Below are 22,586 nucleotides of genomic sequence, written 5' to 3'. Positions count from 1 at the left end.
ATTTTATAGATTAAAAGGTGCAAACAGTTTGTGATGGCTCCCTGAGGGAACAATTCTGTTCATTTTTAAAATCTCCGTGTAAAATCTGGTGTAATCCTTATAGTCCCCTACCCCCCTGGTGGTTCCTTCCTGACCCATCACTCCAGCCCCAAACATTTCGTTGTTTTGCCTGCCTCCAAGATAGTGTGTAATTTTAATAAATCAATGATCCAGACGGGACCAGAAAATCTTAAAGGTGTATCGTTCCGTATTTATTTGATAAAACGCCACCCTCGAATAAACGCCGCATCATCATGCGGCTCTTAGTCGAATAAAAGACACAAAAAGCACACAGTGATTATTTCTTCGATCGCAGTTTGAAATTTGAGTGAACCAGACACAACTTCTTTTGAATGTCGAGAAAGCATATCCGACATAGGATCTTTATTCAATTTATGTATTGCAGTAGTATTAACATGCAAATTGTGAAATTGAGAGCAATATAAAAAATTAGTTTTGAGACAAGCACTAAAACATGTTCCTGTTTTTCAAAATGAAAATGGTCAGTTTGCAAGAAATAAATTGAATTTTAAATGAAGCCACCGTCGAATAAACGCCGCACTCGAATGACGAAAAATTTAATAAACGCTGCGACGTTAAATCAAATAAATACGGTATGCATCGTCTGCTGTGATGTATTATCACCTTGCCAATCACAAACCTTTGAAACTTTCTCTGATGCTACAGTGAACAAGATTCGCGGCGATCAACTATCGCAGCACTTAATTTTACAAAATAGCCTGTGTCAGGCGTTCAGCGGAAGTAAAACGAAGCGCTATAGTAAGTCATAGGAAAAGGATTACTTATCGGTAGAGATTCAAACATTTGTAGGGGTAATGTGATAGACCCTTAGGTATACCGGTTAATACATTTTGTGAACGTTTCAGTGGAGAAATAGAAAGTGGTCTCTTGCTTTAACTAGGACTTATAAAGAGGGTCCAACGTGGGTTTGGCGGGATGCGGGATGAGGCTTAAAGTGGAGGCGGGATATGGGATATGCTTCGTTTCGAAGGCGGGATAGGGGACAGGACGGGTGCTATCGGGATCATATTTTAGCTAGAGTTGCGAGTCACACTGTCTCAGGGACATTAAAAAGTATTTATTTGCTTTAAAAACGAGGTTTATTAATGTTCCCGTGTAATTTGGAGTTTATAGGCCTAAATGACTTCGTAGTACGTCCAGTCTGTACTTGTTACGTGTGTTTACACGGCTCCATGGCATGTTCGGTTTCTCGCCTTTGTTATAATTTTGCTCTCACGAGTATTAGTGAACGCTTCTTTCTGTATGATATTATGGGCGGTTCTTTGAAGATTTCTCCTAGAAATAGTTGTTGCTGCATTAAATGCTACTTGCTCATGAGGACTTCTTTAGGGTTTGGAACTGTTGGGTAGTACTGTGTGACAAAGGGCAAGATTCGATTGTTTATTTTTCCCTGTTAGAGGACGGCCCGTTTACTTCCTTCAAATTTCAGAAAAAATCCGGGTAGCCTCTCTATGCCAGTTACGATTTGAACTGAAATACAAATCCTAACTAGCAGAGAGAGGCCTGGCTGCAAAAGCTTTTGTTTTGAAGCCTTTCTCTGCTCCCGGTGGGTGAAATGTTGTGTAGAAAGTGTCCTGGAATACCTCTGTTGGTTTGAAGAGGATTCTCACGTCTAATACTAACTCCCTTTTGAATCTTTTGCCCCTATAGAAAGTGGCGTCTAAGGAAGTAGCTTCTGAAACAGATATTTCAGCCGTAAATTTGATTGTTGGGTGGTATTCATTTGCCTGTTCATTGAACTGGTTGACGACACCTCTACTGGTGTGTAAGAGAGAGATTATGTCTTCGATGTAGCGTTTCCAAACAAGCGGTTTGTAAGTGCCTTTATCTAGGATTTGCACTTCATTTGCAAAATCTAGTACCATTTGCTGCCCATGGTTTTCTCCAGTAAGCGCTTTGAAATTGGGAGGGGGGGTATATTTGTGTGTAAGCTCATAACGTCCATTAAAACGAGTATCACTTCTTTCGGAATCCTTTTTTTTTTATGAAGTTGATGAAGTCTGTTGCATCTTTGAGATTCATGAGACTTCAGTTGTGGTGGCGATCGGCTGAAGAATTTAATCTATGTAACAGGATTGCTTTGCTGCTATTATTGAAGAGCACTTACTTCCTTTCATAGGTTGGTAATAATTTTGCATTGAGTAGTTTTTATTATTTTTATAAATTATACACCTTAGATAAGGCGTCTCTGACCTTTTCTAATCCTATCCTATTTCAAGGAATATTGTAGTGGGGCTGCAAGTTAACCAAAAATCTTTCTCGTTTCACCTTCAATAATTAAACTTAGTTTTTAGTATTACATGTTTTATTAATCTTACTATTGTTGACCTAATTTTCATCATTATTCCTATCATTATTGTGATTATTACTATCACCATTATTATATTGCTTGTATTACTCGTTTATCTCACCTATCAATTGTTGTTGTTTTTTTTAATTTCATTGATTTGCTTCTATACGTCTTCTCCAGTTGATATTCTCTTGGTCTTCTCTTATTACTGTAAGACCCTCCAAGAGCACCCACGCGCGATCACGGGTATTACATATTATAAGCAAGAGATTACAAATTGAATCTTTTGTGCCAAGAGATTCAGTTTATAATATCTTCATGTACTATTGTTCTTGCCTTCCACATTCCAGCGATTTCTATTTCCAAGTCTTTGAACTCTAAAAGTTTCCTGATGTTTTGGTGGAAGAAATCATGTCTCTTTCTTTTTTATAACAATGTGTAAACGGTTTACTCTATCTAAAATTTAACCCATACTTCACACTTAAACCGTACGTCACGTTTAGCATCTCGAGAACCTATTGACCGATTTCTTTTTTAACACTCCGAGTGAACAAGACTAACATACCAATAAACAGCCTTTTTCATTCTAAATGTTATGTCAGCACTTCTCCGACAACATTAGACATAGCAAGATATTTTTTGAAGCTGAGACTGGCGTGAGACAAGGTGGTGCGATGTAGTTTCTCCTTTTCAATTTGGCTATCGACTGGGTCATGAGACAGGCAACAAGAGAAACAAATGGAATAGAGTAGTCCCTTTTCAGCATGCTTGAAGATCTGGATTTTGCTGATGACTTAGCACACGCAGGGTCGGATCCAGAGCAAAACCAAGCAGCTCAACAAATATGTGAATCAACTTGGCTTCAAGATCGTCCTGAAGAAAATTGAAGTCATGACTCTAAATGTATCCAGTCCATAATCTATTAAGATTGATGATCAAGCATTAGGAATCCTTCACCTACCTTGGTAGTGTTTCGTTTATCAAATAGGCGTTGCCTCTTGTTGACAGATTTATTTAATGACAAGAATCGTGATTAACATTAATAATATAGATTGATTCAAAAGCGTTAGATTATTATGTTTCGAGTCAGTTTTTCACCAGAATCGAAGTGAGAAAGAAGTTATTTTGTTATCATTTTTTTTGTCTCTAAATCCTCTTGCCTGAGAATCTGCTAACCTGTAAAGAGATACTGTTGTAACGAACCGCCACAGAAGTAAGTTTACATTGAAGGTTTTGAATTTAGCTACGAGATTAAGACTTGATTTACGTTTGTTCTGATTGCGAATTATAAATGTATTTCTTTTAGATCGAATAATTATTAAAGCTTGGCTTGATATTATACGGTTTGTGGTGGTCATTTGATCTAACCAGTTCCGAGTAAGGAAACAGGTAGTGTCATAAAGAGTAATGGTGGAGCAAAAAGGGATATCCAGAACCGACTGAACAAGGCAAAAGGGACCCCAAATTGGATGATGGACGTCCGAAGTCAGCACAGTACAACAGGAGAGGAATGTAAGGTTACCATAGCCACTGGCACTTTGTTTGTGGTACAACATTGGAAGATCTTCGTAAATTGAACGATCTAAGAGCTCGCTCTTGAACCGTCTGCACTTTTCAAGTTTCAGGAGTAGCCATCGCTCTGACGAAGGGCTAACGCTCGAAACGTCAGCTTTTTTACCCTTTACGGTGGCTAATTTACGTTTTCAACCCAGTTGTTAACACTAAATTACCTGCTATACTCTCCCACCGACGCAGCACCACAGTTTCTTTAGAAACTTACCCCTTTATTCAGTAGCCAAGGAATACCTAATAAGTGACCATAAATTGCCAATAGATTCCCTTATGCTAATCGACTGGTTTAACAGTATCAGTCCAAATGAAGTAGATAAAAGAAATAAAAAATGGCCAAAATGCAAGCGTTGGGGGCCTACGATCACCAGGGTATGCAAATGTTTTGATGTTAATTCGAGAGTTAGAAATGCAAATATTTTTAGAAAAATTTTAAAAATGCCTAACCTGTAATTTGTTCTGGATGAGTGAAATTGTTTTCTATCATAGAACGAAATCAGCGAGCTTCAGTAGCTTTTCAGTTTCGGAAGGAAACATCGAGTCTGATCTAGTTGAAGCCCTCACTACATTTAAGCGTTTATTGAAGGGAGACGAAGTCGCGTCGCAGATCTCAGAAGTTTTACTGATCGCTGTAGTAAGGAGAATCATGTTTACGTGACTTTATCTCAACACGTAAGTGTTTGTCCGTAATTCACGCTTGCTGCTTAGCTTCCCAGGCGTCATTTGATCGATATCAGTGTAACGGTATGTTCTGTGGTTTCTGCTATACATGTTAAATTAACTTTTAGAGGAAATCCTTCGCATTCGACTTTAAAAATAACTATAAACGAAATTTATGTGAAATCGTCGAGTAAGGTTGTTAGATATATAGAGACTTCAAATGCAAATCTGTTTGCATGTTTTGCTGGTACAACCTAGGACAATACACACTTCAAGCGAAAGTTCAGGGGAAATTATAGAGTAACTTGTCTTGTTTTCTCATTGAATTCTTGCAGAAAGCTCTAAACATGGACGTGGAGGAAACCATTGCTCCCAACAACTCCATCTTACCTCGAACTGAGTACGATGATAATTTCCTCGTGGATTTCACAGTCGTGGAAACTGCTTTTGCTGCTGCCGCTTTGCTCGTCATCATGATAGCGTGTTTAACAGGAAACCTTGTCATTTGTTACGTGGTTTTCCGCAGTCGACGAATGTGGACAGAAATGAACATGTTCTTGGTGAATCTCGCCATTAGTGATATCGCTATGACTTTTTTGTCTATGCTATCTCCTCTCGAAACTGCTTTAATCAGGAAGTGGGCATTTGGCACGGGGCCTGTGTGTCAGTTAAACGCCTTCTGTACCTCTGTCTTAATTTGCAACACAATATTTACGCACACTGCAATATCAATAGACAGGTTTTTTGCCGTGGTAAAGCCAATGGAAAAAGTTATGACTAAGAGAAAAGCGTTTTTTAGCATAGCTGGTGTGTGGATGTTATCAGTGGCCATTACTATTGGACCTATGGTCGGCTGGGGTCGAAATGTTTACAACGCCTCAACATTACAATGCGGTTTTAAATTTCCTGAAAATGAATTTGAGAAATTTTACATCTTATGTCTGGCTGTAATCGCGTTTTTACTACCCTTAATTATCATGAGCTATGCATACATACGAATTTATATCGTTGTACGGAATCATACAAGGCGATTGTCAACTTCTACAATCGGTAATTCTCAATACTCTTTAATACAAAATCAAGACAGAATTGTCTTAACGTTTTTCCTCGCTTTAATTGTATTCATCATTTGCTGGACACCATTCTTTGTATTCATTGCAGTTGCTGCTTCAGTTTCTTCCCGGGAAAAAATACCACGTGGCTTAGGAATTGCAGCTTACTGGTGTGGCTTCATGAACTCTGCCATAAATCCTTATTTGATCGGCTTGAGGAGTGAGAAATTTTATGATGCATTTGTAGCTGTATTTTGTTGCAGATTTCATTCCTGTAAATGTAATTCAAATGAAAGAAAAAACGAAAGCACCAATCCAAACGATCAAATGCTTTGCACAGATGGGAAAAGAGAGTCGCCATTAGAACAAACATTACAAATGGCACATGTAGGAGATGACTATGCCAATTCATTTTTGAACATGGCTGCTGTTTCTGATACAAACGCAACTCAAGAAACGTCTGCTAAAATAACAAACGACGAGAAGACAAGACATCAAAGACGACAAGGGAGAGATGAAACCCCAGGGGTTATATATCCTTGTTATATCCATATGGTCGATGGAAAACTCTGGAATGAGGCCATTGTTTAATAAGCGTATTACTGATATTGTTCACAACAGGCCTTACTTCAAGTTTGACGGATAAATGCTGAGAGTTCAGATTATACGAACAAAATATGTCACACTATGTCTACAGTCATAGGGGAAAAGCAAATTCTAACGTAGGTCAGAGCCAAAAGTCCAATGCAAACTTTGAGTCTTTTTGCCGCTAAAACATATTTTACTAACTAGAGCCCAAGTGCCACGCTTCACAAGATAGATTTTTTCCGTTCTTCGTTTAGGTCGTACTCAATTTTTTTTTCTACGAACTTTAATAACAAAGCTACTACTAAATCTAATATAATTCTTGCAACACGCTGCTTTGATTAAAATGCTAAAGGTACCATCAAATCTCTTAAATCTACAAGTCTGATCCACAAGTGATGTAGGATAGCGACACATCGGCAGAAATATTGGACAAGATGGCGGCCGCGTTTGCGCATTTCCTCCATAATGGCGTCCAAATAATATAGGAAACTGAATGGAAATTTGTAAAATTTCTAAAATATAACAATCAGGAGCTCATGGTCCCGTCTGCTCTCAATCGAGACATATTCAGTACTGATTCTGCTATTCAACAAACCTCACAGGGACTCGATAAATAAAAACGGGAGACCCTAAAAGCCGGAACGGCGGAACGGTGGAATGGTGGAATGGCGGAATGGCGGAATGGCGGAAAATGACCCCAAATCCTAAAACACGGAACGGCGGAAAATGACCCCAAATCCTAAAACACGGAACGGCGGAAAATGACCCCAAATCCTAAAGCACGGAACGGGGGAAAATGACCTCAGATCCTAAAACATCGAACGGCGGAAAATGACCCCAAATCCTAAAACACGGAACGGATGTCAGGGCATGTTGCAAAAATTTTGTACAAAGACACCAAGCGCTTGGTTCATTTATCCCCACGACGATAACGCGCGTGACTAAAATTAAGTGTTATTAATTTTTTTCCTTTACTGAGTGGTATAAATAATAATGAACCATTATGCATGAAAGATAGCTGCGTTTTCACGTTGTAAACCTGTTTAGTTACCTTTTGTTATGCAAAATTTGCCATGAGTTTTAGTCGCGGCATAAAAAGTCGCACAGCACCAAAACACCACCATCCTACTGTGAAATTTACGGCTTACATATCAGCGGAAGAAATTAACTTTCTGGACAAAAAAGAGGCTATTTCACCAATTCGTTAAGCGGATTTCTTCTGTTCCTCAACAAATTGCAAATCGTCAACTATATGGCGTTTAAATTGCCCTTTCTGAAAGGGAAGTGTAATTCAGACGGATCTTTGGATTGTCATGGTTTACCATTATTCGAGTGGAAGCAGTTGCGAGACAAAGAAGAGGCTATAGGTCGAGGATCCTATGGTTTGGTTTTTGTGGCGAGAAACAATTCTGAGAAGGTCGTTATCAAAAAACTGTTAGGTGAGGACAAGAAAGAAAAGCGTCTTTTCCTCAAAGAGGCAAAAATACTCCATGGGATTAGAAGTGAACATATCGTTAGGTTTCAAGCTGTGTGCATGGAACCGTGTGCAATGATGCTTGAATATTTGTTTTTCGACTTCGCTCCCTTCGGCAGAAAATTAGAAGAATTAGTGAAATAGCCTTTTTTTGGCCAGAAAGTTTATTTCTTCCGCTGATATGTAAGCCGTAAATTTCACAATAGGATGGTTGTATTTTGGACACCTGGTCGCGAAGAAATTCTTCAAATTCTTCTTGACGGCTTCCTTCTGCTAACTTTCTTTTGTCTTTTCACGCCATGAGAAATTCCCACGCGCGTGACACCCTGCAAACCTCTCTTCAACTAGTGTTACTCAAGTCCCAAAACTTATTCGTGGATGAAAAAACGCTCGTATTGAAGGGCTCGTAACGAGGGCTTGCTCTCACGCTAGTCTAAGTTTGGAGATAGGGCTGAACGTTGTCATATTTTGAGAAGCCTGAAAACGTTCCTGTGATGTTCTCACATTGACAAGCATATGAGATATTATTGTTTCAATAAATCAATACAGACGTGACCAGGAAACGTATCAAAGTTATTATTGTTTATTGTGGTGTGGTATGTCGAGTTGGTTTTCACATGCTGTGCGACTTTTTATGCCGGGACTAAAACTCATGGCAAATTTTGCATAACAAAAGGTAACTAAACAGGGTTACAACGCGAAAACGCAGCTATCTTTCATGCATAATGGTTCATTATTATTTATACCACTCAGTAAAAGAAAAAAAATTAATAACACTTAATTTTAGTCACGCGCGTTATCGTTGTGGGGATAAATGAGCCAAGCGCTTGGTGTCTTTGTACAAAATTTGTGCAACATGCCCTGACATCCGTTCCGTGTTTTAGGATTTGGGGTCATTTTCCGCCGTTCCGTGCTTTAGGATTTGGGGTCATTTTCCGCCGTTCCGTGCTTTAGGATTTGGGGTCATTTTCCGCCGTTCCGTGTTTTAGGACTTGGGGTCATTTTCCGCCATTCCGCCGTTCCGGCTTTTAGGGTCGCCCATAAAAACCACCTACTTCCCGAGCCAGTTCTTTTGTCATTGATTATTGACCTAGGTTGCCATACAGTTCTTCAAAATCCGTCGTTCTCTATCCCAAACACTCGCCTATTACAGGAAAGTGCATCAATAAAGTCAACTGCTCTCGATCGAATTGACTGCTACAGAGTTCGAAGCGTCTAAATATCCTGTAAAATTGCCATTTCCTCCCATCAAAAAAGTTCCCAACGCGCCAGAATATCCCTTATTCTCCATGCTGAGTAAGTGACGAGACGCCATGTTGAAAACTATGACTGAAATAGTCAGACATTCCAACCCCTTTTGAGGAGAAATAGGGAGACTCTTTTAGTGCCGAAGGCGCTAAGATGAGCGCCAACGGCGCGAGCTTCTAGGGGGGTCTGGAGGCATGCCCCCCCCCCCCAGGAAATTTTGCAAATTTAGTTTCTCTCAAGTGGCATTTCCAGCATGTTGACATCATTTCTGTGGTTTTCTTTAAGGTCTTAGATTCTGAAAAGATGGATTAACAACAGCAAAGTAACGTTTTACACTCAGATCGCAAAAAATACTTATAACATAAGCAATTTTTTCCTTGTTTTCAGAATTTTATGATAAATCGGGAGAACCTGATAAAAATCGGGAGAGCGGGAGGCAACACATCAAATCGGGAGACTCCCGATCAAATCGGGAGGGTTGGAATGTCTGAATAGTTAAACACGAGCAACGCTGATCTTCGAATCGTCGGCCATATTTGTTTATGTTCTTGCAGGGAAATAAATTAGTTCTCGGTCCTTTTCGGAATAAAAATATGCCAGGCATTGAATGCAAATTTAGTAGTCTTAGCGCGAAAATTAAATTAAAGCAAATCAAAATTCTGACATCATGTCATCGCTCTGCCTCGAAAAATCCCAAAGATTTACTTGCAGGTCTTCTTTTCTTTTTCTTTTCATCAAATAGAAGATATGCGGTGCTCAAATTGTATAAGTCATGGTACGAAACACTCTTCTTTGCAGATCGAGCCGTGATCGCCGGCATATTGAATTCTCCTGATATTCTATTGTTGGGAGTTACCACATCACGGGCGACGAGCGGGGATAGAAAAAACGACCCAAATATGAGCGGTCAGCGGTGAAACAACTTTTATACTTCATATAGAGACATATAATTTGTTGTTCCAGAGACAATCGTGTTGTAAAGCCGAAATGTTAACAGTTTACTTCACAGTTTAAGCAATTTTTCAAAAGTGTTGATTGAACTCATATCTTTTATTGCTTTAATAAACAATGGAGGCTTCGGAGAGGGAGTCAGTGGCATTTGGAAAGGCACCAAGAATAATTATATATATGGTTTGTAGCTAGCTGCGTGACGTGCGTGACGAAAAAAAAGTATTATGATTTCCGGTTGTCAAAAATGGCAATCAAATTTGGCAGGAACTTGGTTTTCGTACTGTAGTTTGCTTTTCCTGGAAGATTTTGCCATGGATGAAGACCAAAAGCCAACAATGTTAAGAGATTTAGAGATCGACTGTTTGAAAGAACATCTCAATGGCTTTTCTGTTGAAGGCAATTATTGTTTTGGATATTTCGAGGGAAACAGAGCAGAGATGGATGATCTGTTAGTTTCATTTCAGGCATTGAACTCCACGTGTTATTTACTTACAGAAAGCCATTCAAAAGAGAAAAACCACAACAGATTTTCTCAAATAGGTATATAATCTCTCAGTGTTTTAAAGTGCACAGATCCCGGTTTCCTTTCCTGACTCTCCTCAAAATTGGGCCAATCAAAATCTTCAGAAATTTAATAGCCAAAGACAATTCTTTAAGAACCAGGTTTTCATACTAGAAGACAATTTCTCTTTAGAGGGCACTTTTCTTTGATGAAACTCGGCACCATTTTGTTTATAAATGTTCTTTACTTAGACATATAAAGCTGATTTGCACAATTAATTTGTATTCCTTCAAGTTCAATCCTTATTCAGTTCTGAACCCACCATCACATACTACTACACCCCATAAGGGAAACACAATTTGAACCATTGTGTATTAAACCACAACAGATACTGTCTAACATCTACACTAAAGAGCTGATCCAAATCAGATTTTCATCATTGTGCATTTAACCATTAACAATAGCTTAATTTTAATGTTTAATGAAGCCAAGCTCACACTTTTCTTTACCTTGTGGATAATCACAGACTGGAATGATTTCTTTTCCATCTCCACCAAGGTTACTTCCTAAAACCTTTAGCCCTTCAGTCAAAAGGCTGTAGTAAATTATGAAATACCCCTATAAAGACTCACTGCAAGTGCAAAGTATGCCATTCAAAAGGTACCAATGAACATACCTCAAAAATTACATTGGTAGATGGAGAGGAAGTTTTCATTTTAGGTAACCACTTTTAAAAATAAAAGTTTGAAATTTTAACCACCAAAGCTTACTGCAATGTGAGTCAAACATCCAGTTCATTTTTCAAAATAACATTTGAAAAATTGTACAAGTAGTTAACCATGTCCTAGTTTGGAGGAGTCATAATTATTTGAATCAAACAAGCATTCACAAGAAAATTTGTGAAAAATTCAAGGAAATCTATGAGATATTCAGAAAGCTAAAAAATTAGGGGCAGTCCTACATGAAGGAAGAAGAATGCTTTATACACCATGTAGTTTTAATCTCCATCAACTAAAAGTATTTGTCAATTTATGACAGTAACTGATTTCTGTGATGTGCAAAAGGAAACCTAACTTTATCAAATTGTATTCAAATGTGCCTACATTCCATGTGGATGCTACCATTAAAAATTTTGAGATCCTTTGTGATCTGTTTGGGGAATGAATGACTGGAATCTTTGTAAAAAGGCATTCTTGACTCAAATGACAAGTTTTAGCATTAACCAGAACAGCAGCTTTTTGTGACATATGCATTATAGTTCAGGCCAAGTCACAATGTTTCTCCTTTTTTTTTGCTTGCATTCATTGTCAAATTTTGAGTACATTTGAAATCAGACTTTGACCTTTTTGTTTATTCTTAAGAATCTTGGAATGCTGGTAAATTTCTTCCTATTGTTTTAAAGGCTGAGAAAGATAATAACTAAGTTTTGCAGCATTCTTCTCCATTCACAAAGAAGGAAAAGAGACCAATAACACCCAGTTAAATCTGATCAAAATTTTAAAAAGGTATACATGCAAACAATTGAGTTATCATATTACAGTGTTCACCGAAAAAATACTACTTGTTTACTTCAAGCACTGATAACCAACCCTGTAAATTTAGTCATCCTGATAAATCCTTTAATAATAAAAAGAAAATCTGACAAATTATCTCATTAAATACCTATAACCTTTAAATCACTTTCAATTACAATTTTTCTCTTCATTAGAAATTCAATGTTATGAAAAATCATTTAACAATTGATATAATTAGGCAATTAATGTATGGATCCTTTAACTAAATAAAATAATTCATTTGTTGGTATTGTTGTATTTCATTAATACACATACTGTCCAGGAAACTTCATAATATAGCTTTCTTCAACAGGATTTGAAGACAAGCTCTGTGTTGATATACTAAGAGCTCTACTTTGAAGTGGAGTGCTAAGTGAATCCAGTACAGTTAGTACTTTGGAATTGAATTCTAGTGTTCTGGCACTTGCATCATCAGCAATTTCACTAAAACTTGAAACAAAATAATTGGCATCTTTACCTCTCTCCTTTACAACTCTTGATGATTTTTCTGACACAACATCTTTCAGCATTTGAAATGTTATCCTCTCCTTTGGTGTTAATGGTTGAATTCCAGGAGGGTTTGCATCAAGTTCACTGTTGATATTGGATACCACCGATTCATTTTCAAACTGATCATTTAAAACCCCTTTTAGGGGTTGGTGTTTGTACGGTGTCTTCAGTAATCTACCATTATCTGCCATCACAGGAAAAGCCTCTGTAATGTTTGAAATATCAAACAGAAGATGTTTAGGAATGCTGTTGGCTGAAATCACAAGGGAATTGGCTGCAGGTTTCAAAGCTCTTTCTGGAGTCAAAAAGTCAGCTTCCTTCTCTCTCAGATGGATGATGAGTGAAATATAATCTTTGAGAACCTGATTTCCTGTCAGCTGAGCAACCACACTGAGATAACCTGCCACAAGTGCATGAAGTGCACAACGTATCATACTTGGTAACACCAAGTCATCATCTAATGCAACTTTCTGCAATCCAAATGTCATCTGTACCACACTGGAAATCAGTTCAAGGTCATCTGCAACCTCTGTAGTAATAACACCCATGGTTAAATAGATGGCTAGAATATTATCTACTGAATTTGAAAGCATGCAGGCACTTTCAAACAAATACCACAGTATTTCATCCTTGTTCTTTCTGAAGAAAAGGAGTTCCTGTTTTGAGCACTGTTCAGTGGTTAAGTCAATCTTCTTGCTTCTTTTCAGGATGCCATTTGCACCAAGTTTGTGAATGTTTTCATGACGATCAAACAGTGTGTAAAGAATCTCATGAGCCAGTCTTCTCACAGTTGGGTCTTCAACAATGGTTGCTTGAAGTAGAGATTCCAGAAATGTTGGAGAAAAGGTAGTTGCCAGGGAGATGGAGTTGAAGCTCTGTGCAACACTAAGAAGACATTGGAGAAGCATTTTCTGTAGCGCACTATCCCCTTCTGCAATATTGGCATGCTTGTGATTTTCTCTTTTGACATACTGCTTACTTTCATGTCTTCTATCTGGCAAGGGAAATTTTCCCATTATGAACATCATTATATCGGTTTTCTGAAAGTCAGGCAGGACTGCAGCAAATGCTCCAACAGTACTGACCAAAGACTCTTCAAATTCTCTCTCATCATCATCATCATCATCACCATGGCTGTGAGAGTCAACAGAGGACCGTAAGTGACGAAGAAGGGTGTTGAAAACTTCCAGCACTGCTGGACCTATGGAACTGTTGCTTGCAATTTTAACACAAGCTGCTAAAACTTGCACAATACTGGCTTTCACTTTTGCCTTGTCTCTAATGTGATTATCCAGATGTGACAGAAGATTCTCAATGACGATGTAGTTAAACTGATTTTGTACTGAGTACAAAATGATCTTGAAAACTTTGAGTGCAAACTCATTGGGTACCCAAAGCTCGCTCTTATCAAAGTGAGTTAACACTGGATTCACAATTGATTTAATATTTCCATAACTTGCTCTGTTAATTAATTCTCTGAGGCATGATTCTGCTAAAGAAGCTGGATCCTCTTCAGTGGTGGAGGCCTGAAACTGTTGCTCACTTGAACTTTTGCCCTTACTGCTCTCTTCCATCACGAACAACAAAGACGGAACAATCTTAGTCATATGAGTATCATCCATGATGTTGGCTTGAAGGTCATCCGACACAGTTTTCCGTACAACGCCTTGTAATCCCTTTAACCCAGCCAAACGAATCCTGAAGCAATCTCGTTCATTTCCAGAGCTAAACCAGCACATCGAACTAAATTTAGAGACGAAAAAATCGTAGCGTCGATGATAGGATGGGGTGTCTTCCTCAATATTTGCAAACTTTACGAAGGAGGTGCTACCAAGAACTTGTAGTTGGGCCTCTGGGCTCTCAAGTAGTTTCTGTACCATTTTCAGAAAACTTTCTACGAATAAGTTTAAATTAGGGGCATGACAAGCCAATAGAAGTTGATCAAGGGCTTCCACGGTGATAAAAACGAACCCCAACCTTCTACGTTCCACGTCATTGTTTAATTTCTTGGCCAAATAGGAACCAATTCTATCCAATTTTTCAGGCGAAGAAAGGGCGTAAAATATTAGCTTGTCCATGTTTGCTTTCACTAAGCCTTGACGTGGGTCAGCTGGATATATATTATCAACTAATCGCTTATACCGTGGTCGTAAATTACCAACACAGGAACAAATGTGAGAGCTCGCCATTCTCGTATCTTTTTACTTAAAGTGTCCCTCAAGTACCCTTAATACGCAGGCGCTACAACAGAGGCACCCGTTTCTCCTTGCGGGGAAAGTGGGGGAGGGTTCGGCTAAACGTGACGTAGGCCAATACTTGAACAATGTCCCGTCGTTCAAAGGGTCGCTGATATGGGGTGACAAAGTGAGTCACAAAAGGCTTGGGATCGAGAAGTTTACATGGCGGAAGATGACAGTAATGGACTACTTTTGCAGCGAAAGCGATTAGATTTCTTCACAAGCGAGATGAATCTACAAATAGCATTTTTTTCCATTTAAGGTGCCTAAAGTGACTCACGTTGCTAACAGTTTGATGAGTAAGTGTCAAACAAGGAAGATGAACGCTGAAAAAGGGGACAATGAGGAGTCCAGGTAAGGCTATTAAAATGTTCCTGGATCGAGGGGGCAATTTTGTAATGAGGGAAACACTCTGGATTTTGATAGATGTTCAACTTTTTTATATGTTTGCATGATGATTAAATTTGCGATTAGTTCAATACTATACTCTTTTGATTGCAAAATGCAACTGAATTGACTGATGTACATCTTTACGATGCCATGTCGAACAATATTAGTAAGAGAACTCGTCACTATTGATTGCCTCAGCCCAACATACTGACGGTGAAACTGATAACAAATTGTAAAATGTGGTAGCATTTAAAAACGACCAAATAAAGACATAATTCCAAAAAATTGAACCTAGTATGCATATTGAAAGTATCTTGTTGAAGTTTTTTTACAGGAAAAATATCTAGAGGCCCGGGTATTTTATCCACTCAATGTGTTAAATTTCATACATTATTAGGCTGATACGTTGGTGTACTGCAATTCAATTTCTACATGATATGCGTTCAGAGTGCCTGTCATTAAATAGAAATCTTAAAAACCGATGAAGTTTGCCAACTAGATTGATAGATCACTGAAATTTAAATGGTGGATTTAGCTAAAGCTTGCTGTTGCAGAGGTCCTTGCAACTGACTCCCAGTTAACCTTGCACTCCACATAATACTAAAGAGAAGAGTTATTATTGGTGTTGCAAAATACAGTTGAAACTCTGAAATATATACAAGGATGATCAGAAAACATTCACAAAAATAGTAACACCTTAAATTGATATTCTGATTTAAATTGTCAAGAAAACAAAACAGGTATGTGCATTGTGTGCTTCAATTTATAAGAGGCTGGCTATTATTTTTTAGTTTAAGTTTTCAGAAAATAAATCAATCATGGAAGTCACCTGCTTAAACAAAATGGCTGTTAGTAGAGCTTGAATACAGACACATTTCTATACAGATTGTGTACTTAACCTTGCAAAAGGCAATAGTAGGGTTAATATTATAGAAAAGGTTTTGAATTTCATAATTCTAACCCAGTTCATATAAGAGTGGCTCCAGGTGGTATTCACTTTGTATTTACAAGTTAGTCTTAAGTTTCAGTTATCACTTAATTTATTGATTGTGCTGTATTTATAAGATTTGGACCAAAAATTGTTTGCAATTTTCATCTCTTAAATTTTATGTTACAAAGTGGACCAGTTGGAACAATTAAGAAGACTTTGGGGAAGGTAATGGTGGATCTTGAGTTTGCTTCTGTCATCTTAAAGGGGAGAGGGAGGGAGGAACTCACCAGAACTAAGCTACCAATATGTAGTCCACTGTCTTCATCAGAAAATACTAAGTTCATAATCAACATTGAATTTCAGGCTTTCATTATTCTCTCTAACCAAAAGTAATGGTCACAACTTTTGACCAAATATTACTTAACACTGTAAATTACTGTTACAAACCTCTCTTGAGATAGTTTAATTACAGAGCTGAGTAGCCAGCACCATTATTTCAGCATCTTGTGAAAAGGTTTGATAAGAGAGACTCAGTTTTGCTTGTATATTAAACTGACTTGATATTTATTATTTTCATATCTATAGGTAACCTCTGAAGGCTTGATTGAGCTCCCTCCAGGTACATTGTGAGTGTAGGTTAATTTATTATAAAATACTTCGCTGCATAGTATTTTTAAAGGTATTGGATGTCAAATGCACCAGTCTTTGTCAATGATGAAAACAAGTGGCCTTCTGTTGTTGCTTCTGTCTATTAGAATGGATCCTGATCACCTCAACAGCCCATTTATTGAGTTAAAATGGTGAAAGATAGCTGATCCCCATAAGGAAAGAAAAGAGCTCAATCTCAAATTCAAGTGTCTATGATATATCTTAATATCTAAGGGCCCCCAATAAATGAAGTGTTAAAAGTAATCCTATAATACTTTAAAATATACTTTAATGGTAATCTGTTGATGCGCTATAGTTGGCACAGTCTCTAAAAAGACTATAGATATCTTTATGAAACTGTATCTCCTAACATTATATTAACACAGTGGTGAACTTTGTGTGATGCACAAAGAGTCTAGATTTAATAATTTAGTCCATGTTGTTAAGTTTAAAAAAAATTTTGCAATTTTTTTTCCAGAAAATGTGCAAATTTCACCCAAAGTAAATATACCTACCTTCCTTTGGATTTAACTGTTCAAGATTGGTCTTTTTGTACTTTAATGTTGTAGAGCCTGGTGCTGTTAAAATTGAGTGTCAAGGTATTTCAAGGCCTAGTTCCAGCACAGCTGTCAGAGTTGGGAGTGCAGGACGTGTAGAGAGGAGCCTTCAACTTGCAAGGAAAAAGGAATTAGCAGATGAGATTCCAACAAGATGTAATAGCGCTGGAGCTGAGATGATTTCTCTGGGTAATGTTGCTCGAAGCTGATTTGAAATATGTAAATACCGTAATCAATAATATTGTTATGTCCTCAGTCTCAGGGGCTTTACCAAGTAGGCAAGGAAAAGCTGCTCCTCAAAGTACATTTTGCTTTTAGAATGCCACGGTTATGATGGAATTTTTATCTATCTGATCTAAAATGTCTTGAAAGGTTATTTATGATCATGGTAGTTTGCATAAAGGGATACTAAAATCCATTTACTGCTTTCAATTGCCTTTTTTTCATTTCATATCCTAATTTTTTATGGTATGCAAATAAACAAAGTGATAACAAACTCAACTAACTTTGCAGTCAGATACAAATGATGGGACAGATTACAATGCTATCCACACAAGAATGTTTCCAATGTAACCCACTAGGTTCCAGACCTCCCAAATGGGGTTCCACTTTCTAATTGATATTTGATATTTGTGAGTAATGCTTTCTCTACATAATGATACAAGCTTTGAGAGGTTTTGGGTCTGCCTCTTAGCCTGGTTTAAATTTCCCTCAATTAAAATCACAAAAATATTGAAATTAGGCCTAAGAGGACTGGAAAACAATTGCATTATCAAGTGAGGGAACTTTTGTCACATGGCAAGGTGTAATGCATATATAACTGTTAGTTGACCAGGTGTGAATAGTCTTCTCTTGTTAATTTGCTTTAACTGATGTCATCAGGTCCCATATTTGCATAGCTTACCTGATTCTTTTTACAAATATAAAAGCTCATTTCTGTATCACCCTTAAAATTTTAAAGGGGTGAAAATTTGACTATGGTAGCTTTGAAAGCATTTTGTTCATTTTTATGGGCACCAATTAATCAACTAAAACCAAATCATGTGAATAGTCAACATGGAATCTTACTACATGTATATTCATCATGCAATGTAAAATTAAATATATTGGGTGTCAGCCTTTTGTTGAAACAAAAAAACAATTATGCCTTGTTAAAATGTGACAACTTCTCTAGTTTATCTAATTTATGATGTCTGGCTGTCTCCTATACAGTTCGCCTGATGAAAGACAAAATTATATTCAAATGTTTTTTTCTTTAAATGAAGAGAAATTATCAGATATTATCATTCTAGAAAACATATTGGTTTAGTATAATCATGTTCTATGTTTAAAAAAAGATGGGTGATTTCATGATTTCAGGTTTTTCAAGTACCTAGCTTGAGTTTTTTTACTTGATTGCTACCAAGGTTTTTGGCTTTTTTGGGGGTGTATATGTCAAATATGAAAACTTCCACTTTCTTCATGTTTTTCAGTCCTCTCAGTTTCATGTAACTATTTGTAGGATACTTTTGGTATTTAATAGTCAGGGGTTATGGCAGGCTTGTATATATATCAGTGTATATATTCTTGTATGCAATATCTTCCTGTTCCTTTCTCAGACTCTGTCTTTGCTATGAGAAGATTCATTTTATCATTTAACCTTTTTTGATTTGATGGATATCATTGATGTTATTTATTATAAGTAGAATTTATTTTTGTTTGAACTTCATTTGATAATGCCAATTAACTTGATAATTAATGATTTCACGATAATTACAATCATAGTTAACAGTTACTCAGCAAAGTGGAGGTGAATAGTGGTGGATATTTACCAAGCAGCAAAGTGGTGTTGTTGATATCCACCTCTTTCACTAACACAGGTGAATAATTTTTTTAGTATATACCACACAGATGCCAAACAATTAGTGTATTTCTTTCAATATACCAAAAGATGGTTGGAAATTAAACTATTGACGCGCAATTTTGTTTCATCAGCTGCTCAGAGGTGAATAGTACTTGCTATTCATTTCCAAACTAATGAATCAGTAGGTATGAAAAAGTACTATTCACTTGAGTGGTTTTTATTAATAATGAAAGTGATAGGAAAAGAATAGTGATGATAGTAATGATGTCCAAGTGACATGATCACCAGAGCTTGACTCATAGTTTCAATTCCAGCTAAGGTAAAACACAGCAAACAAATACAGGAAATGGAAAACTCCCTAAGACAGGCTGCCAAGGTTTCCAATAATGAAGACAACACTGATAGTGACTCATCATCATCATCATCATCAGAGGAAATTCAGGAGGAAAAAGAGAGAACAGCTAATCAAATCCAAAACAATGAACCTTTAGATGAACTCAAAGCAGAGGTACTGTGAATTTTAATACCACATTATTATTTTTTCTTCAATTGTTAATAAGGTTTTCATTTTTGCTTCAGTTCCTAACTACTGTCATGGATGAAAACTATGAAAAAGCCAAGGAGCTCTGCCAAAAGAGTAAGTCATGGTTCTTTTCGGCTGATGGGATATTATTTAAACAGGCACAGCTTTGTCTTTGGTACAAAAAAGATATGTGCAAGGCAAAGAAAATGCATCCTTCATTATCTACACACAGATACGCTATGTTTAAAAAGAGGCAAACTGCAGTCCTGCTGTAGTGCTGCCTCTTCAAAGAAGTTCGGTTGAAAGTGAGAGATAGAGCGCATTAGGAGTTAGTGATGTAAAACCAAAATAAAACTAATCGCAATCGCCAACATGAGCAAAGGGAAATAAACAGACTTTAACCACCTGAGGCACGGAAAAATGCAACTGACCAAGCCTCAATTGGTTTGGGATACATTTGATTTGTTGAAAACACGGTGAAAGTTTTTCAATACAAAGCGAAGTTAAGGAAAATTAATGCAACACGCTATAACTGGCGACAATTAATTTAAAATTGCTCTAAAGAGTGTAATGATAGTAAATTTTTTGGATGTTGGTTATCAAGATTGCTTAGCAACTGCAGCCTCTATCTGGAACAAACTTGATGGTGTACTTTTCCGTTCTGTTGAAAAATCGAAACTTGACAATGGTGCTGAAACATAACTTATCACCGCTAACCTCTTTAGTATTTAGTATTTACAATATAATATACATGTGTACACATCCCTTTGTTTACATTTTAAAAAATTTCCTCTTTTTACTACTTACTTGTTATGCCTCTTCAGTTCTTCTTCTGGAACCAGATAACAAATTATGCAGTGAATTTCACGCTGTCATCGTGGAAAAAATTAAACAAGGTTTGTTGCTAAAGCTAATACCTCTGTGTCACGAACTGCAGATAGTGAAATACTCTTTAACTGGGAGCCACGAGGTGTAGGTGATCAGCGGTTGAACTGTAAACAAAATACATATGTGGACGAGACTGATTAGGGTACAGATTCAGTGATAATGTCTTAACAGGACCCTTGTTATTACTATTCTTCTCTGTCAACCCTAAAATGCCAACGTAAATTGTTCTAGTTGTATATAATACTGACCACTTTTCACATCGCCAAGAGTGAAACAGTTTCAATTCAATACACCGTAATTATGCGATTTAGTACCCGGGGCACCTATTTGCTTTTGGTACCTCGAGGAAGGGCGAAACAGGGCGCTTACAAGAGATAGGGTGCCTATTTCTTCTTTTAAAGGCAACGGAATGTGCGAAAAAGAACTTTGATGTTTATTTGAGAAGGATTGAGAAAACTGGAAAACGGACTTCTTGTCTCTGGATCTGTCCTGGCTAGAACAAAAAGCCAAGCAGTCGCCGCATAATTTTAAGACGAAATCATTCGTTTGATGGAACTGTGCAGTCATGGACGTAATAGTTGAGAAACTGAGGCGGAGATAACTGTTTTTCTACTGAGGCTGTAAGTGAGCAATGAAACGAAAATGAACCACAGTTGATCGCAATATACATGTACATGAACGCTAACAGTGCTATCACTGAAACAGAATAGGGCGCTTACTGGAGTATGGGCACTTATTAGTGTGAGGGTGCTTACTCAATAGGGGCGCTTATTAACCAGAACGAATTCGAAGGGGGTGCTTATTAGAGAGGGGACGCTTTTTGAAACGAGTGCGCTTAATCGTATCATTATGGTACCGTAGTACAGGATAACACGACGTATCTCTTATCTCTAATATTTGAATATACAGAATTAGAATTGCCTAGTAGTTATTACCTTGTTTATTTTGTAACTAAACCTACTACTATGTGGAGTGGAGAGATAAATAAAATACAAATGCATAAGCGTTCACAGTAAGGAAACGAAACACAGGACAAACTTTATTTACCGGAGTATGAAGAATATTTACAACTAGTAAAGTGTAACCTGTTTTTTCCCAAGTAATGTTACAATCGCGGATGCAGGGAACATCAGATTTTTTTAAAATTTTCATTTTAGATGCAGTTAGTACTGAAGATAGCGAGGATGAAGATGAGAGTGATGAGGAAGATGATAATGATGAAAAAAGTGGTGATTCAGATGATGATGGCGAAGAGAGCAATGACTCAGATGATGATGACTCAGATGATGATGATGATGATGATGATGATGGAGATGATGAAGAAAGTGATTCTGGTGATGACTACTCAACACCATCAGGTCCCATTAACCTAATCATGGGTGGTTTGCCAATCAAACCCCACAATAGGTGACAATTATGGTGTGGTTTGGATGGTCAAAAAGTTAAGTTTGACAAGGACCAAACGAAAAACTCGGTTATTAATTCTGAAGTATTCTGCCTTTTTTGTTTGTTTGTTTTCCTTTTTTTTCCAACAGAATATCAAAAACTGCTTTATTTTCACAACTTGTTGTAAAGGGAATTTTTCTCGTTTTATATATACATTCAAACAGTCAATAAAGTATGTTAAAACATGCTTATTTGTGGATTGGAATCCTAGTTTAAATCATGCCCAATAGGTAGTAATTACAATTTGTGTAGAAGTTCCTTTTCGCCAAATAAGTATCCCTGGGCTGTTGAATACCGGGCCAGCGAAAGTATTCAACTCCTGATAGTATCTGCTGATTTAGTGGTGTTATCAGTTGGGGAACCAAACTCTTTCTATATTTTCCGATTGCTGTATACACCAGCTTCCTATTGTCAATGAAGTCTATCTTTAATTGAGGTCTCGCACATTTAGTCTGTTGCTAGAAACACAGGCACGCTCATAGTGTCCGTGTCTGAAGCATGGAAGATAATCCCACGTCCGGGCTCATCTCACAAGAATATAAGCTTTTGTTCCCCTCACAAGCGATGAAGCAATTCCAAGGCGAAAATTCCTGTCTTAAGTTTAATTCAGGAAGAACCCTTGCAAAGTTTAAACGAGCTTGTACA

The 22,586-nt window shown here is 37.4% G+C and overlaps 3 protein-coding genes across 5 annotated transcripts; 2 read left to right on the top strand and 1 right to left on the bottom strand.

The window, feature by feature from the left end:
- Positions 1–4,371: 4,371 nt before the first annotated feature.
- LOC113666555 (histamine H2 receptor) lies at positions 4,372–6,598 on the top strand. Of its 3 annotated transcripts, XM_089182543.1 has the most exons (3): positions 4,372–4,612; positions 4,936–5,650; positions 5,762–6,598. In XM_089182543.1, the coding sequence occupies exons 2-3, from the start codon at positions 4,948–4,950 to the stop codon at positions 6,241–6,243; spliced, it is 1,185 nt and encodes a 394-aa protein (XP_089038669.1). In that variant the 5' UTR covers positions 4,372–4,612; positions 4,936–4,947; the 3' UTR covers positions 6,244–6,598. The 3 variants fall into 3 exon arrangements, with proteins under 3 accessions (XP_089038669.1, XP_027038151.2, XP_027038150.2); XM_027182350.2 differs by having other exon boundaries at positions 4,372–4,684; positions 4,936–6,598; XM_027182349.2 differs by having other exon boundaries at positions 4,374–4,612; positions 4,936–6,598.
- Positions 6,599–10,639: 4,041 nt separating this feature from the next.
- LOC113666549 (protein EFR3 homolog B) lies at positions 10,640–14,741 on the bottom strand. The gene has a single exon (XM_027182343.2). It carries the CDS (start codon positions 14,665–14,667, stop codon positions 12,232–12,234), a length of 2,436 nt encoding a protein of 811 aa, XP_027038144.2. The 5' UTR covers positions 14,668–14,741; the 3' UTR covers positions 10,640–12,231.
- Positions 14,742–14,794: 53 nt separating this feature from the next.
- Positions 14,795–22,128, top strand: LOC113666539 (uncharacterized). The gene is made up of 9 exons (XM_027182331.2): positions 14,795–14,893; positions 14,978–15,069; positions 16,225–16,261; positions 16,622–16,655; positions 17,254–17,430; positions 19,399–19,592; positions 19,664–19,721; positions 20,432–20,503; positions 21,653–22,128. The coding sequence occupies exons 1-9, from the start codon at positions 14,888–14,890 to the stop codon at positions 21,904–21,906; spliced, it is 924 nt and encodes a 307-aa protein (XP_027038132.2). The 5' UTR covers positions 14,795–14,887; the 3' UTR covers positions 21,907–22,128.
- Positions 22,129–22,586: the final 458 nt, after the last annotated feature.

This window comes from Pocillopora damicornis, chromosome 9, assembly GCF_964200805.1.
Source record: "Pocillopora damicornis chromosome 9, jaPocDami1.2, whole genome shotgun sequence".
Lineage (NCBI taxonomy): Eukaryota > Metazoa > Cnidaria > Anthozoa > Scleractinia > Pocilloporidae > Pocillopora > Pocillopora damicornis.
This window is presented reverse-complemented; position numbering and strand designations above follow the sequence as displayed.

Coding starts and splice junctions, on each gene's coding strand:
- LOC113666555 (XM_027182350.2), top strand. CDS start 4,948: ATGGACGTGGAGGAAACCATTGCTCCCAACAACTCCATCTTACCTCGA.
- LOC113666549 (XM_027182343.2), bottom strand. CDS start 14,667: ATGGCGAGCTCTCACATTTGTTCCTGTGTTGGTAATTTACGACCACGG.
- LOC113666539 (XM_027182331.2), top strand. Junction 16,656..17,253: donor CTTGATTGAGCTCCCTCCAG/GTACATTGTGAG, acceptor TTAATGTTGTAG/AGCCTGGTGCTGTTAAAATT. Junction 19,722..20,431: donor CAAGGAGCTCTGCCAAAAGA/GTAAGTCATGGT, acceptor ATGCCTCTTCAG/TTCTTCTTCTGGAACCAGAT.